This window comes from Erinaceus europaeus, chromosome 10 (assembly GCF_950295315.1).
Source record: "Erinaceus europaeus chromosome 10, mEriEur2.1, whole genome shotgun sequence".
Lineage (NCBI taxonomy): Eukaryota > Metazoa > Chordata > Mammalia > Eulipotyphla > Erinaceidae > Erinaceus > Erinaceus europaeus.
Window position 1 is genome coordinate 14,251,252 of NC_080171.1, and position 15,040 is coordinate 14,266,291.

A 15,040-nucleotide genomic window follows, 5' to 3' on the forward strand; every position below is an offset into this window, starting at 1 on the left:
TGGTTAGCAGTGGAGTAGTCCTTGGTACATAAGGGGTTTTCTTACCTGAGGGACATCTTCTTCCTGAGTTACACTTACAAAATTTTCAAACATAGCAACCATTGAAGGGGCGGCAATGACATGGCAATTCACGAGGTCAGATAAAAATCGAACCTGTTAGGGAACACGATCTCTATTAACTCTGTGTCCTTCAAAACATGCATTCTAATGATCAAGACCTTAGACTGAATTTGATCTTGTCCAAGGGTCAAAGGTAGCCCACTGTCTATATTTTGTATAGATCACTAAAGATGGTTTCATTTTCATATCCCTGTGTAGGGAGGGGAGAGTCAAAATAATACTTTGACACATAAAAATGATTTGAAATCAGCGTCCATGACTAACTTTTTGAAACATAGCAGTGCTCAGTTGTTTATGTGTTGTCTATGCATACTTTGTGCTGTGTTAGGAGAGTACAGAGCACAGCCATCTGCACTGACAGGATCCAGACTGCTGGATTAACAAGCAAGGCTACTACAGTCTAGCTACCAAGGCACATACTGGGCTGTTAGAAAAGTCATGACACATTTTTTTCGCTGTTTTTCAAAGGTCATTTATAAAAACAAAGATCAATCGATGATATATCACCCATTTTGTTTGATCTTTTGCCATCTTTCAGTGAGCTTCCTAATTCCTCATTCATAGAAGGACCTGTCTTTATTGGCAAAAAAATGGAACGAGGTGCTCATTTACAGTCTCATCTGAACTGAATGTTATGCAACGCAAGGAGTTTTAAAGAGAGTGAAGTAAGTGCAAGTCTGATGGTACAAGGTCAGGCAAGTATGGTGGGTGTAGCAATGCACCCCACCCAAGTTCCAGGAGTTTTTCATAGGCGATCAAACTTGTGTGTCACATAGTCATGACAGACACAACTCCTTTATGATTAACAAGCTCTGGATGTTTCTGGATCACGGATTTATTCAAACTGTACAACTGCTGACAGCACACCTTTGAATTGTTTGGTTCCTTGCAAGGAGCTTGACAAATAGGGTGCCTTTAAAATCCCACCACAGTGCGAGCATGAACTTCCTCTGATGAATGTCTGCTATTGACATCATTTGAGATGAATCATCACATAGGGACCAAGACTGTTTTCACACCACACAGCTGTGAACAGTCCACTTCTCATCACCGGGTATCGATTGCTTCGAAAAAGGATCGTTTTCCTCGTGTTTAATAAGCATATGGCAGATGTGTATACAAGCAGTCAAATGTTCAGTCAAATGAAACCCGGATATTGAGCTTGCTTGTGTATTGTAGCTTCTTTGGGTTAACATTTGAATGATGGACGTTCACTGTTTCTACAATCTCTCCTGTCGTACACTGTTGGGATTGACTGAATCAATGCCCTTATTTAGTTATCATCAACCTCAGTGGGCCTCCCTGATTGAGAAGCATCATCGAGATCAAATCACCACCATGGATTTCTGTGAGGCATGGTAGGCACTGATGTCCCGTAGAGCACTATCACCATAAACTTTATGCGACTTTACACAAGCCTGACATGCATTCTTCCCTTCACAGAAATCAAATAGTAAAACATGGCGAAAATACAGTTTGGTCTTCCACCTTCAACTTGCTGTAAAATTTCCAAAGCTCAACCAAACACACAATTTTTTATTTTTAACTAAGTTACAAATGTCACCTATCGAGTGACATAGCAGTAACAGATGAAATGACTGGTACTTTCAAAAAGTTAACTACTGTCATCTGCTGCAAAGATGAATCACGACTTTCCCAACAGCTCAAGACTTTTCTGCTTGACTGTGAAAAAAACTCTCAATGGACTACAGAATGGAAAGTTCTAAACATACTTAATGAGAACCTTTTGTGTGTCACTATCATATGGAAGCCCATAGTCTAATGGAATAACTCAAAAGAAAGAATCCTTGATTTTAAAAGCATGCCCTAGGATCAGTGACCTGCCATGAAGGAGGGACCAGGCTAGGTCACAAAGGATCGGTTAAGATATTCCTCAAGTGGAGAGCAAGTGACTCCAGCTAGAGGGTTTAAATACAAAGTGTTTTCAGACCTGCAAGTATTTTTAGTATAGCTGGAAGTCTATGAGAAGCAAGGATTCTTCAGACTGGAGCAAACATGCTGGGCCTGAAGTTTGAAACTAATCTTATTCCCAAACCAACCAACTTACCAGATACACAGCTTCATTGTAATTGTTTGATTTCAATGATTCTTTAAGCTGGCGAATCATGGCTTCTACAAATTCTCCACCAAAGTTGTAATTCCTGGCATTCAGCAGTCCAACTAGTGTTGTATAAATTGTCAGCTTCTCAGGTAATAGACGTGCACTGATTTGAGAACCCGTACAAGAAAACCCCAAAACAATAGCATTATGTTGTTTGTTGAATTTTACATTATACAAAACTTTTCTAATTTTATTGACTTTAGAACAGGAATGCTTTTAGTTTTGCTTTAAAAACAACTTCAGTAAAGATAAAATATCATTAAGAGTTGCAAATAGTTCTTCAATTTCATTCTAGTTAATTACTCCAAGAGTTCAGTAAGACACTCTCATTATAAAGTTAACAAAATTAAGTATAATAAATGCTAGCACAGTTTTACTTTAAATGTGTTCAGTGCCATCTAACAGCAGTTCTACAGAAAATGGTTTCCATGGTAAAATATCAGGGAAATGCTGGGTGAAAACAAGTTTCTATAATGCAGCATCGTTAAAAAGGGAGGTAGGGAAAGCACCCAGCATCTCTAAACTTAGTTAACCAAACATCAGCATCTCTAAACTTAGTTAACCAAACATCAGAGAGAAATACTATAATAATAGTTTTGGGGAAAAAGTCAGAACTAAAATCAATTGCAGTTAAGCTCATACCAGTTAAATAGCTGATTCCTTAGCATAGTAATCAGACAGAGCAAACCTTCTTTACAGCAGCTTACTCCAAATAAGTTAGACCATAGTTCTTTGAAAAGTAGGGAGGGTTCTAGTAGTAAACCTCTGAAAATGGCAATTCCTATTTCCTAACTTAAGCAACCCTTGGTTCAAAGAGAAAAGCAAAAGGAACGTCTAACTCTGATTCTCACACTTTCTGGTGTCCTACGAGCTTTCCTACGAGCTGAGTGTTAGGGGTTATTTAGGTCTTCAAACTACCTGCAATGATAGCAACCATGCCTTCAGGAGCTCCCAGCCCCTTCACCCCCCACAAAGACTTGGCTTCCAACAGAGTTTTAGCATAAATGCCACTTTCTGCTAATAAGTACTTGCGTTTTGAAAGGATAACAGTAACAAAATTATTTTTCTTTAATTTTTTTTATATCTTTATTTATTGGATAGAGACAGCCAGAAATTGAGAGACAGAGAGATACCTGCAGCTCTGCTTCACCACTCACAAAGCTTTCTTTCTGCAGATGGGGGCCGGGGGCTTGAACCCGGGTCTTTGCGCACCGTAACATGTGCGCTCAACCAGGTGTGCTGCCACCCCTAAAATTATTTTTCTTAGTGTAAGAATATGAGTTTTTGGGAGGCGAGAATTCTACCACTGAACCACCAATGCTAGAATATGCATTTCTGAATACTAACTGAAATCCTTAAAAAATGAAAAAAAATCAACCTAGCATTATTTGCAATTAATGAGATTAAATGAAATTTGATTAGTCTCATATTTAATTTTTTGAAGTGATAAGCATTTTAAAAGGACTGAAACAACAACTTAAATGGTACCTTCATAACTTAGAAATACTTCACAGATAATAAATCTAACAGTTCACATACTGTAGAGACCCCTCTATCCAGAGCCACAGAAACATCTATGCAAGGCAAATAATTCAGTGACCTACATCTGTCTAAGAGACGCAAGTCTGGATTACTAATTCCATCCCTGGAAGAGATGATTTCGTGGTCCAATGTTACGGTTTTTCTACTTTAATTTCTTCACACAAATGAAATGTTAACTCAGCACAAAATTGTACCTATTAATAGGTTATCTTTAGTTTTCCAAGAAGGCTACTGAGCACTCAAATGCTCAGTTCTCAAAATCTGTGTGACCCTACTGTTTAAAAAATATTACATTACTCTATTACTCTAGAGATTTTTAACAACAAAAAAATCTGAATGTGAAAGTGTCAATTTTTTAAAAAATGTTTATTTATTGGATAGAGACAGCCAGAAATCAAGAGAGAAGGGGGTGATAGAGAGGGAGAGACAGAGAGACACCTGTAGCACTGCTTCACCACTCGCAAAGCTTTCCCCCTGCAGGTGGGGACCAGGGACTCGAACCCAGGTCCTTGTGCATTGTAATACATGCGCTCAACCAGGTGCACCACCACCCGACCCCGAAAGTGTCAACTTTTTCATTTGGAAATTTAGTCAACTCAAATGATTTTTAAAAACTCAACTTTAGTCTTACTTCTCACTAAAAAGAGTTCACCAAAAGGACTAAATTAACTTCATGTGTATATATTTCCCAAATGAATGGAAATTTGATGATATGTGGCACATAAATACTTCTTCTGAACATTTCCCAAAGCATTTAGGAAAAGATAATATATTATCACCTGGATCATAAATCTTTTGCATACATACACTGTACAGAGAAGCCTTAAGATCTTGCTTTTGTAGTTGGGTAGATCAGCTTCCAAAACGCCAGCCAAGCCTTCCAGGTTGCTCTCCAAAGAACAAGCACTCTGTAGAAACAGCACAGTAAATGCCGCTCAAGTGCAAGTAAATCAAATTTCCCAGGTAATCATTAAAAAAATAAAATTTTAAAGTAAGCAGCCTTAAGATAAGAGAATATGTATTAAGTGGGAGGGAATCCTAGGCTGCAGTCCTTCTTTCTAAATTACAATATAAATTACGCCAAGTTTCCAGGACTGCTTTTGATTATTCATCTATAAACTGAGGGCTGTTCTCTCAGGTCTCATCATCTAACTCCAATTCGGGCAGTAGCACAGCAAGTTAAGTGCACATGGCACAAAGCACAAGAACCCACATAAGGATCCTGGTTCAAGCCCCCCACCTGCAGGGGAGTCGCTTCACAGGCAGTGAAGCAGGTCTGCAGGTGTCTTTCTCTTCCCCTCCTCTCTCCATTTCTCTGTCCTATCCAACAATGATGACAATAATAACTACAACAATAAAACAACAAGGGCAACAAAAGGGAATAAATAAATAAATATATATATTTTTAAATTCTCTCTCATCTAACTCCAATCATCTGCATCCAAGGATTTTCAATATGCGTCCACTTGGCATACAAATGCCCAGCAAAACGGTTTAAGCCCAAAACTTACAGCATCACGTTTTCAGCTGCAGAACCCGCAAGTCAGTCAATTCAACCCAAGCTCACTGCAGCCTGTGCCTACCTTTTCTCCCACTTTGCAAATCAAAGATTCCAAATGATCTTCAGTTTCATTTGCATCTGAAGTCTTCCTTCTTTTGTGAGGCTGTCCCCCTGTTTCAACAGTGTAAAAAATGAATATTGCATGAGTAAACTACAGTCATAAGTTTTTATAAAACTATAGTAATCCTTTTTTAAAAAAAGATTTATTTTTATGAAAGAAAGGGAAACCAAGAGACCAGAGCACTGCTCAGCTCTAGTTAATGGCTATGCTCAACCAGCGCCCCTACCTGAAGCTACAGTAACTACAACTATGGCGTAGAACATGAAGGACAATGGAACATAAGACAGAACACAGAAGCAAACTGACATATATATAGTTGATCAATTTACAGCAAAGGAGGGAAATGGGGAAAGGACATGCACTTCAACAAACGGTACTGGGAATAACTGGAAAGTCACAGGCAAAAGTGTGAAACTGGAGCTACTCTCTCGTAACAAACACAAACATGAACTCAAGACGGACCAAAGGCTTGAACATTAAGACCCAATGTACATCACTCATACACGAACCAACAAAAGCCACCAAGCTCACTGATAGGAAGAACAGACTGGGATGAGAAGTGAGTTAAGAGGTCAAAGGGTAAAAAGATCCTTCTCTCTCCTACCAGAGGCCCTTTTACCCAGTAGAGCTGGTCCCCAGGGTCACTATATTAACTGCGTTTAGCATTATTTCTGCTAACTGTGTGAACAGTGCTCCCATGGAGCTATGCACCCACCAGGGATGAGATTAACAAAACCCTCTCCGTAACGGTCACGCGCCGTGACCTCCAGTCTTTAAACTTGAGTTGTTTACTAGACCTCAGTTGCTTGTTCCTAAATCAGTTGGTGCCAGTAGTACTCATCATGATTATGTAAACTGGTAAGAACACAAAGCCAAGCTGAGTGCTTTGAAAAGACTTGATTAAAAATAGCTTCTGGGGCCGGGTGGCTAAGCACACACATTACAGTGCACAAGGACCTGGGTTCAAGTCCCCAGTCCATCTGCAGAGAGAAAGCTTCACAAGTATTTCTAAATGCTCACTTGATTCTGGAACATCTGGCTTGAAATATGATTTTCATAAAGCACAGAAGTAGATCATTCAAAGTTCTGGATGTTAAAAGTCAAAGGCAGTGAAGCAGGTCTGCAGGTGTCTATCTTTCCCCCTCTCTTGATTTCTCTCTGTCCTATCCAATGACAGCAACAACAATAATAACCACAACAATGATAAAACAACAAGGGCAACAAAAGGGAAAAAAATGGGTCTCCAGGACAGTGGATTCATGGTGCGGGCACCGAGCCCCAGCAATAACCCTGGATGAAAGAAAAAAAAAGTCACACCGGTGACTTAAATCATTTTCAGATACCACAAGAGTCTGAGCTGAGCAAAACAAATTACTCTAACCAGACACTTATACAAGACAGGACCAGACACTCTAACTCTTAAGTTAGCTATCATTATAACCTGGATAAAATAACCACTGGATGTATCTAGTTTCGACAGCAGTTACTTTCCTGCAGACGATCTGCACAGTTGTGAGCACGTGCGGCACCATGGGGTGAGGGATGATTCCCAAGCAGACAACAGATCTAAGTCACAGGCCCGATACAGATCCCACCACCCAAAGAGCCAACTCTTACAGAGAGGTCTTCTACCGCAGTTTTCACATACTGAATAAAATGGTATAAAGGCTTCAAAAAGAGCCTTCTTCTACAGCAATGGTTCTGGGCACCATTTTGTCATCAAATGGGTCATATAACAATCTTTGGAGGTATTTCTAGTCGTCACAACTAAAGAGTTTTAACATTGCACAAAGCAACTCCCAGTTGAGACTCCAGTCCAAATATCAATAGTGCTAAGGCTGAGACACTCTGTCCCAGAAAGCCGGACATCCCAACAGTGTCATTCTGAATCAGATTCTGATCAAGTTGGGAAAATACTGAAAGCTTAGCTGAGTAAGAACAGTTTTTGCTGCTGCTGCTACTTCCACCCCTTCTGAACTATTAAATATTTTATTGGGGGAAATAACAGCTTACAGGACAGTTACATGAATACAGATTCTATTTTTGCCACCAGAATTATCACTGGGGTTCAGTGCTTACACTAAGAATTCACTGCTCTTGGTGGCCATCCCCCCCACCTTTTATTTGATAGGACAGAGAGAAATTGCAAGTGGGAAGAAAGAATGCAGAGAAACACCTGCAGCACTGCAGGTGGGGGTGGGCCTTGAAGCTGGGGCCTTGAGCAGGGGGATAAGAGCTTCAGCAGGCTCACCACTGCTCAGTCAGGAATACACGTCCTTATCTCCGAGTGGTAAGTGTTGCAACATTATTTTTTAAAACCCAAATCAGGGGTGCAGGGACCCAGGTGCAACCCCCCACACACACCCACACCCACACACCTGCAAGGGGAAAACTTCACATGCTACAGAACAGTGCTGCAGGAGTCTCCCATTCTCTCTCCCTCACTATCCCCTCCTATTTCTCTCAAAATAAAGAGAAAAAAAGGGTGGGGATAAAAATGGCCACCGGGAGTGGCAGATTCTTCTTGCAGGAACATAAAGAGTCTCAACGATAACCCTGGCACAACAAAAACCCTAGCTCATCATGCCCTGCCTCCCAGCTCTTCTCTCTTGCAATCCTATTATGCCACATCCCACCTCCACAGTCTCTATTAACTATCCAGCTGGCTTGTTCCCCAATCAGTTGGGAACCGATGGGAAAATAGTACTAAGGGAAGACGTGAAATTTCGGAAATTAGAAAACACACACAGAGTTCTATCACTGAACTGCAACTCCCCTTTTACTTTCCCCATTGTGATTATTTCAGGACAGGTTTGTTTGGAATATACAAAAAGGTAGAAGAGTATTAAAAGGTAAGAGCTGCCCCCTTCTCACTTGGTACTGACTGAAAATAAGACTGGAGGGGGGTGGCAGCAGGGGGTGGGGGGACTACAGACACAGCCCGAGCTCAATGGCAGTTAACAGCAGTCATCTCGGAGGAGAACCTAGGGAAACCGACTACACTGCCTTAAGAATGCAGTTACGAGAGGCTGGCGCACCTGGTTGAGCACACGCATTACAATGCACAAAGGCCAGGGTTCAAGCTGCCAGTTCTCACCTTCGGGGGGGGGGGGGGGGGAAATGGGAGACTCCTGCAGCACTGTTCTGTAGCCTGTGAAGTTTTCCCCTTGCAGGTGTGTGGGTGTGTGTGTGGGGGGGGGGGATTGCACCTGGGTCCCTGCACACCTGATTTGGGTTTTAAAAAATAATGTTGTAACACTGTTCACTAGCAGTGAAGCAGTGCTGCAGATGTCTCTCCTTCTCCCTTGCCCCTCTCAATTTCTCCATCCCCTCAACTTAATGTCAATGAATCAATCATGGAGGCTGAGAGACAGCTCATCGGGCACACACAAAGCCCAGGTTTGAGCCCTGATACTCCGTGGACTCCGTGGGAGTGTCACAACACTGGGGAAGCTCGGGCACTATGGTGCGAAACTGCACTTTCCCGGTTCCAAGGAAATAAAGTTAGAACTAATTGGATGCTTTTACATATGCTCAAGAAACATTATATAGGGCAACTTTAAAGCAAAAATAGGTTTTAATTGAAATATAACCACTGATATGCAGGAGGCAGAAGCCAGTTCAGGAGGTAGAGAGCCTTATGGTGTGTGAGGCCCTGCGTTCAGTCACTGACACCACACAGGAGCACGAGGGTGGCTGCTCTGGTCACACAGTTGGCCTCCTAGCCTCTCTCTCTGGGTGCGGAGAGCAGGTGGTCGGTCCTCTGTTTAAGCTCCCAGTATAGTTTTTCTACATTAAAAAATAAACAGGGCCAGAAAGAGAGCTCATCAGGCGGGGCACATGACGAGTCACCTGCCTGCCTCAGGCCTGAATCCCAGCACCACACTGGAGGTGCTATGAACTGTAGTGTTTGTCTCTTCCTCACTTTCTTTTTCTCTGTGTTTGAATGCAAACAGGTAAAAGTGCTTGTGTCAGGCCAGGGTTTCACAGAAACTAATTAATCAGATGTAACCATGTTGTATTACTTTGTTTATTTTAATGCAAAAGATACAGAGAGACAGGGACACAGAACAGAAGACTGCTCAACTCTAGTTTATGATAGTGCTGGGGATTGAACCTGGGATCTTAAGAGCTTCAGGATTTAATCTTTTGCATAACCACTATACTAAATCAAAGTTCACACTGCCACTTCACTTTCCCTTGCTAGTAGAGATGAGAAGTCTATTAAAATCCGTGTGAAAGAACCTTCACTTTCCTCCTGTAAGGTGACTAACTTATATAGATACAATCATTTACATGTAGACATATTTACATACTCAAATAAATTCATGTATTTATATGGGTTCAACGTATAACCCTGTTAGAATTAGATGTACTAGAAGAAATTCTAAATCCACAAAGTGGAAAGCCAACCCTGTGAAAGGAGAAATGCCATGATCCTGCAGCCTCAAAGCAAAGGTGACCCTCACTTCAGAAACATACTGTGCTACTCCCTACAGCGACTCACCTGTGACAAGTCTTATAGATCAGCATTTCCTCAATAAAAGATCAATGTCCTCACTTAAAAAATTATATTTTATTTTAATGAAAAAGCAAGACAGGAAGGAAGACTACTCAGCTCTGGCATGTGGCGGTGCTGGGGATCGAACCTGGGATCTCGGCATAGGAGACTTTTGCATATCCACTAGGCTACTACCCCAGCCCAATCTCATTTTTATTTTAGTTTTTCTACAATTACTGAAAAAAAAAAGTTACAGTAAATTATAGTCTGGAAGACATGGATTAATTTTAAGTAACTGGGTCAGTGAGTTGTTTTTTTTTTTTGTCAAGGATATGAACAATCAAAATATTTTCTTAAAAGGATAATATTTTGAACATCCATTACATGCATGACCTATAATCACTGGAAAACTTTGGAGGCATTCTTTTAAAAAAGGAATTTTAGGGTGAGGGTATAGCATAATGGTTATGCAAAGAGACTTTCATGCCTGAGGCTCTCAAGTCCGAGGTTCAATCCCCCACACTGCCAAAAGCCAGAGGCTAAGCAGTGCTCTGCTTAAAAAAAAAAAAAAAAAGGGATTTTAAAGCATCACTCTGGCATATGTGATGCTGGGGATCAAATCTGTAACCTCATGCTTGAAAGTCCAATATTTTATCCACTGCACCACTTCCCAGGCTGCAAGAGACAGTCTTTTTATTTTTATCAGTGATTTACAAGATTGTAACAGGAAATTAGTTCCATACCACACCATCAAAAGTCTGAGCATTCTCCCTTCTACCTGCCCTACCCCAACAATAACCACCATATTTCTCTCAAAGTATTAAAAATAGGCTGGCTATTTTTTTTTCTTTGCAAGTACATATGTTTCAAATCTATAGTCCATAGAAGAGACATTCTTTGTAGACTGTAAGAAATCAGTTAAATTGGACCTGGGCTCAAGCCCCTGGTCCCTACCTGCAGGGGGCAAACTTTGCAAGTGGTTGGTTGATTGGTCCGTCTCAGTCCCTCTCCCTCCATTTCTGGCTGTCTCTATCCCATAAATAAAGATAATTTTAAAAAATGAAAATCAGTTAAATTTAGCACAGGGGCAGTATCCACTTTATTAAAAACTTCCCTTGCCTTGACTACAAGTTGACTGCTAGACTTCAATAGCCTCCTAATTTAGCTTTCCTAGATCCAGGATACTCTATCCTCTACAGAGATACAATTTTAAATCACTCTAAATCAGTTGACTTTTGCTTCTTCTCCGATTGTATCTCCTACAACTGTATCTCTCACTGGATTCTGCAACACTAGCGTCTTTGGTGCTCTGCAAACACAGCAGGAATACTCTAAGTTTAGGACCTGGACACTCCAGATTCCCTTGCACGGAGCAGTACTTCCCCCAGCCATCTGGCTTGCTCTCTGCTGCAGGAGGGTCAGATGCCCTTCTCCACAACTTTCCTTAGCCAACCAAGGACCAACCACAGTCTGTCCCTAAAGCACTCTCTACTGCCTTCACCAGCTTTATTTTTCTCCATAGCACTTATCACTATACAATACACTACATTTTCTGCACGACCCTGAGTGAGGTGCCATTTTTATATTACTCCTGCAGTCCTGCCTGTAATTGCAACAGTGTCTAGCACCGTTAAATATTTGAATAAATGATTACGTTCCAAGTCGAGTAGAGTCAGTTACTGATAGGAGTTGTGGTGTATTTACTTAATTTCATTATTCAGCCTTCTTAGTGGCTGGTAAAATAACTCACTGACAGACCCCTGGACTTGCATATGTGAGGCACCTGGTTCTATCCTTGGGCTGCATGGGCTGGAGTCATGGTCTGGCTTTCCATGTGAAATCCTCTCTCCGTTTCAAATGACATAAATACAATAAATCCTTAAAACAAAATAAATAAAATAAAGCTATTTAGCCTTGCATGATATGTAAATTTTTAATATTTTTTATTTTTAGACACATCAGCAAATTCTTCACTTAATCTAAAATACCTTTACTAAAAACTTTTTTCTTTCAGATCATATCAACCCTCCCCAAACTGTGGTGATGTACTGAAGTTCCAGACTCGATGCAGTATCACCTAACCTCCTGCCTGCTTAATTACTCACCATAGTAAAACTCTATTTAAGTAACTTTTCTTAAAATTAATTTTATTTTTGAGAGAGATGGAGAGAGAGAGACACACACACAGAGAGAAACACCAGAGCACTGCTCAGCTCTGGCTTATGGTGGTGCGGGGGACTGAACCTGGGACTGCGGAGCCTCAGGCACGAGAGTCTGTTTGCATAACCATTATGCTGGGACTGAACCTGGGACTTAGGAGCCTCAGGCACGAGAGTGTTTGCATAACCATTATGCTATCTCCCCGCCCTTAATTAACTCTTTATTTTCACTTATTCGGAGGCACCTACAATACCCAAGTGGACAGCGCTTTAGCTACCCGCTGATACTAAAAGAAGTTAACTCTTAATTCATGTAAGGATCGTAACAACTAAAGTAATGCTTTTTTTTTTTTTTCCCTAGGAGGGAAGAGTGGGGAAAAAAATAAAAACATGACAAAAGCCAAGGAAATGAGGATGAACCAAGCCCACTAGTTTCTAATTAGTCAAATTCAAAGCATAATGCAACTGTATGTACATCACGAAAAGCATCTGGCGTCAAACCCGCTTCACCACTCGGAAAGCTTTTTCTCCCTTCAGGTGGGAGCTGGGGGCTCCAGGCCGCCCTGCCCTTGTGCACTGCAACGTGTGCACTCAACCAGTGCCCCACCCCGGCCTGTTCCGACGTTTCATTAGATCGCTGACACCTGCTAATGCTGATCACCCCTCAGCCCTCAGAAGTGCTCAGATGAAAGTATTCTTCACCAGAGTCACCCCATCTTAGTTCTGTTTACTCACAAAACCAGAAAGAGGCGTCTTCTCACTACTTCTGTACTACAGGCAAAAGTTGAAAAATGACAGCCCGAGTTAGATGCTAAAATAAATGGTCCGTCTTTAGACGAAAACCCTCTGCTTCTTCTGCCTGGCCTGTGAACCACCACACTGTTTCCAAGCAATGATGCAACGAATGTTAACAAAAGGTGCGTGTTTAGCCCGAGCACCGCTCCGCTGACTTGCAGCGCCACGGCTCGTACCCGAGACCTCGGAGCCCCCGGCACCACCATCGTTTGCAGCAGCAGCACTACGCTGCGCACAGGCCCTGACGCCCTGGTCTTTCTGTGCCTTTTTTGTCCCTTTCTTTTTCTCTATTGGGAGGATTCACGGTTTACGGCCGGCAGTCGCCGGTACATGTGTAACACGGCTCACTTATGCGCGGGACATGAAGCCCCCCACCAGGCGACTTTTCCTAAAGGCTGGAATCCCGCTTTATTCAACGTTTCTGTATTTCTGTTATTGGAATAGAGACAGAAAGAAATTCAGAGAGGAGGGGCCGAGAGGAAGAAGTAAAGAGACAGACAGACACCCGCAGCCCGGCTTCACCGCTCGAGAAGGGAGAAGCCCCCCGCCCTCGCAGGTGGAGACCTGGGCGGGGGGGGGGGGAGGGGGGGAGGCTCGAACCCGGGTCCGGGCGCGGCTGTCATGCGCGCGCTTGCAGGTGCGCCACCGCCTGGCCCCTCTGGCTGCGGCGACCCAGGGGCCCCCGCACTTCCAATGGAGCCCCGCACGCCAGTCTCTTCCACTACTTTCTCCTCTCAGGGGAACACGCCTATCGCTAGCGCGAAACAGTAACAGTAATAACAGTGGCGGTGCCGGGGAGCACAGTAATAAGAAAAGCGACCAACACAAACCCCAACCGGCTGTGCGGCCGGGCCTGCGTGTAGGTGGCGGGGGGCGCCCGGGGAAACCACCTTCCCGGGGAGCAGCGGGGTCCCGGGGTCCGAGGAGCCGCGTCACTGTCGCGGGGGGCTGGGGGGCTGCACTGGCCGAGGCGACGCCCCTGCTCAGGGTGCTGGACGCCGGCGCCCAGCTGTCCTCTGACAGACACGGCGGGTGCGGGAGAAGATGCCGGGCCCGCGCCCTCTCTACCCTCCTCCGCCCCGGCCCCGGCCCCCGGGGAGAGACACCGGCTCCCCAGCTTCTCCAGCCCCGGACACAGGGGAAGCCAGACCTCGGGCTCCGCCCGGGCGCGGCCTAAACGGCCGGGCCGTGGCCACTCACCGTCATTCTCGTCGCTGTGCCGCCGCCGCGACATGCTGCACGGGCGGGCGCCGAGCGGCGGAGGCGGCGGAGACGCCGGAGACGCCGGGCGGGCTGCGCTGCGGGAACCGTCGGGCCGCCGGCCGGCGCGAGGGCCGCAGCGGGGAGGGCAGAGCGGCCGGTGCGCAGGCGCGCGCTCTCGCCACGGCTCCCGGAAGCGCCAGGAGGAGAGGTCGTCGGGTGGGCTCGGCGGGCCGGGGGGAGAGGCGGAGAGCCGGAGAGGCGGAGAGGGAAGCTACCTCGTCTGCGAGAGTCCCGTCCCACGCGCAAACCCCCTCCCGCCCCCGTTTTCGGGTCCTTCCTTCTCCCGCCTTTCGCGTTAAGTCCTTCCGGGGCACGCAGATAGCAACGCCTTCCCAAGCGGCCTAGATCCGCTGGGTAACAGCCACTTTCTGGAGGCGGATGGGCTTAGCAGGGACGCTCTAGCCGCCACTTCAATGTCAGGCCCTCCGCCGGGCCCTCTCGATGGTTTTCCCGGCGGCCCTTGCGCTAACGGTCCGGAAGACTTCCGGAGCGAGGTGACGTCGCGAGCGTCCTTTGTAGCTGCCGCGGGGGCTGGATGTGCCGGGGCGCTGAGCAGTGACAATTGCTCCGCGGAGACGGGCCAGTGGAGAAAGCCCGGGGTCTGGAGCAGCACCGGCGGGTACTTGCTCGTATTACTCCCACTTCCGGATCGTGGCCTCCTCGAGCCGAGCGGGCCAAGGGTTTGGGCTGTACTGTGCGCGCGGGGCTGGGTGGGGTCCGGCCGGGGGCGGGGCTGCACCGGGCGGCCGGGGGACGGACAGACCCGCCCTGGCTGGAGCAGGTGCTTCGGTGCAACCCTTCGGCTGGCTGCCATTTCACCTCTGCCCGCGCCGCGTGGTTTAAGATGGGAACAGGTGGGTGCTGTAGCAGTGCCTGCAGTAGCTACCGGGTCCCAGCGCACGTGCCGGTGAACACC

The 15,040-nt window shown here is 45.0% G+C and overlaps 1 protein-coding gene across 2 annotated transcripts in view; it reads right to left on the minus strand.

The window, feature by feature from the left end:
- The window catches only part of NCBP1 (nuclear cap binding protein subunit 1), a 40,144-nt gene extending 25,226 nt beyond the window's left edge, over window positions 1-14,918 (minus strand). The window contains exons 1-5 of one of the 2 annotated variants that reach the window (XM_007524121.3): window positions 14,062-14,918; window positions 5,368-5,456; window positions 4,592-4,692; window positions 2,189-2,345; window positions 46-153 (exon numbers count right to left, since the gene is read on the minus strand). In XM_007524121.3, coding sequence (XP_007524183.1) covers window positions 46-153; window positions 2,189-2,345; window positions 4,592-4,692; window positions 5,368-5,456; window positions 14,062-14,095 — 489 coding nt within the window. In that variant the 5' untranslated portion in view covers window positions 14,096-14,918. Of the gene's footprint in view, window positions 1-45; window positions 154-2,188; window positions 2,346-4,563; window positions 4,695-5,367; window positions 5,457-14,061 lie in introns of those variants that run through there. The other variant, XM_060199132.1, reaches the window with a different exon arrangement.
- Between the last annotated feature and the right edge of the window lie 122 nt (window positions 14,919-15,040).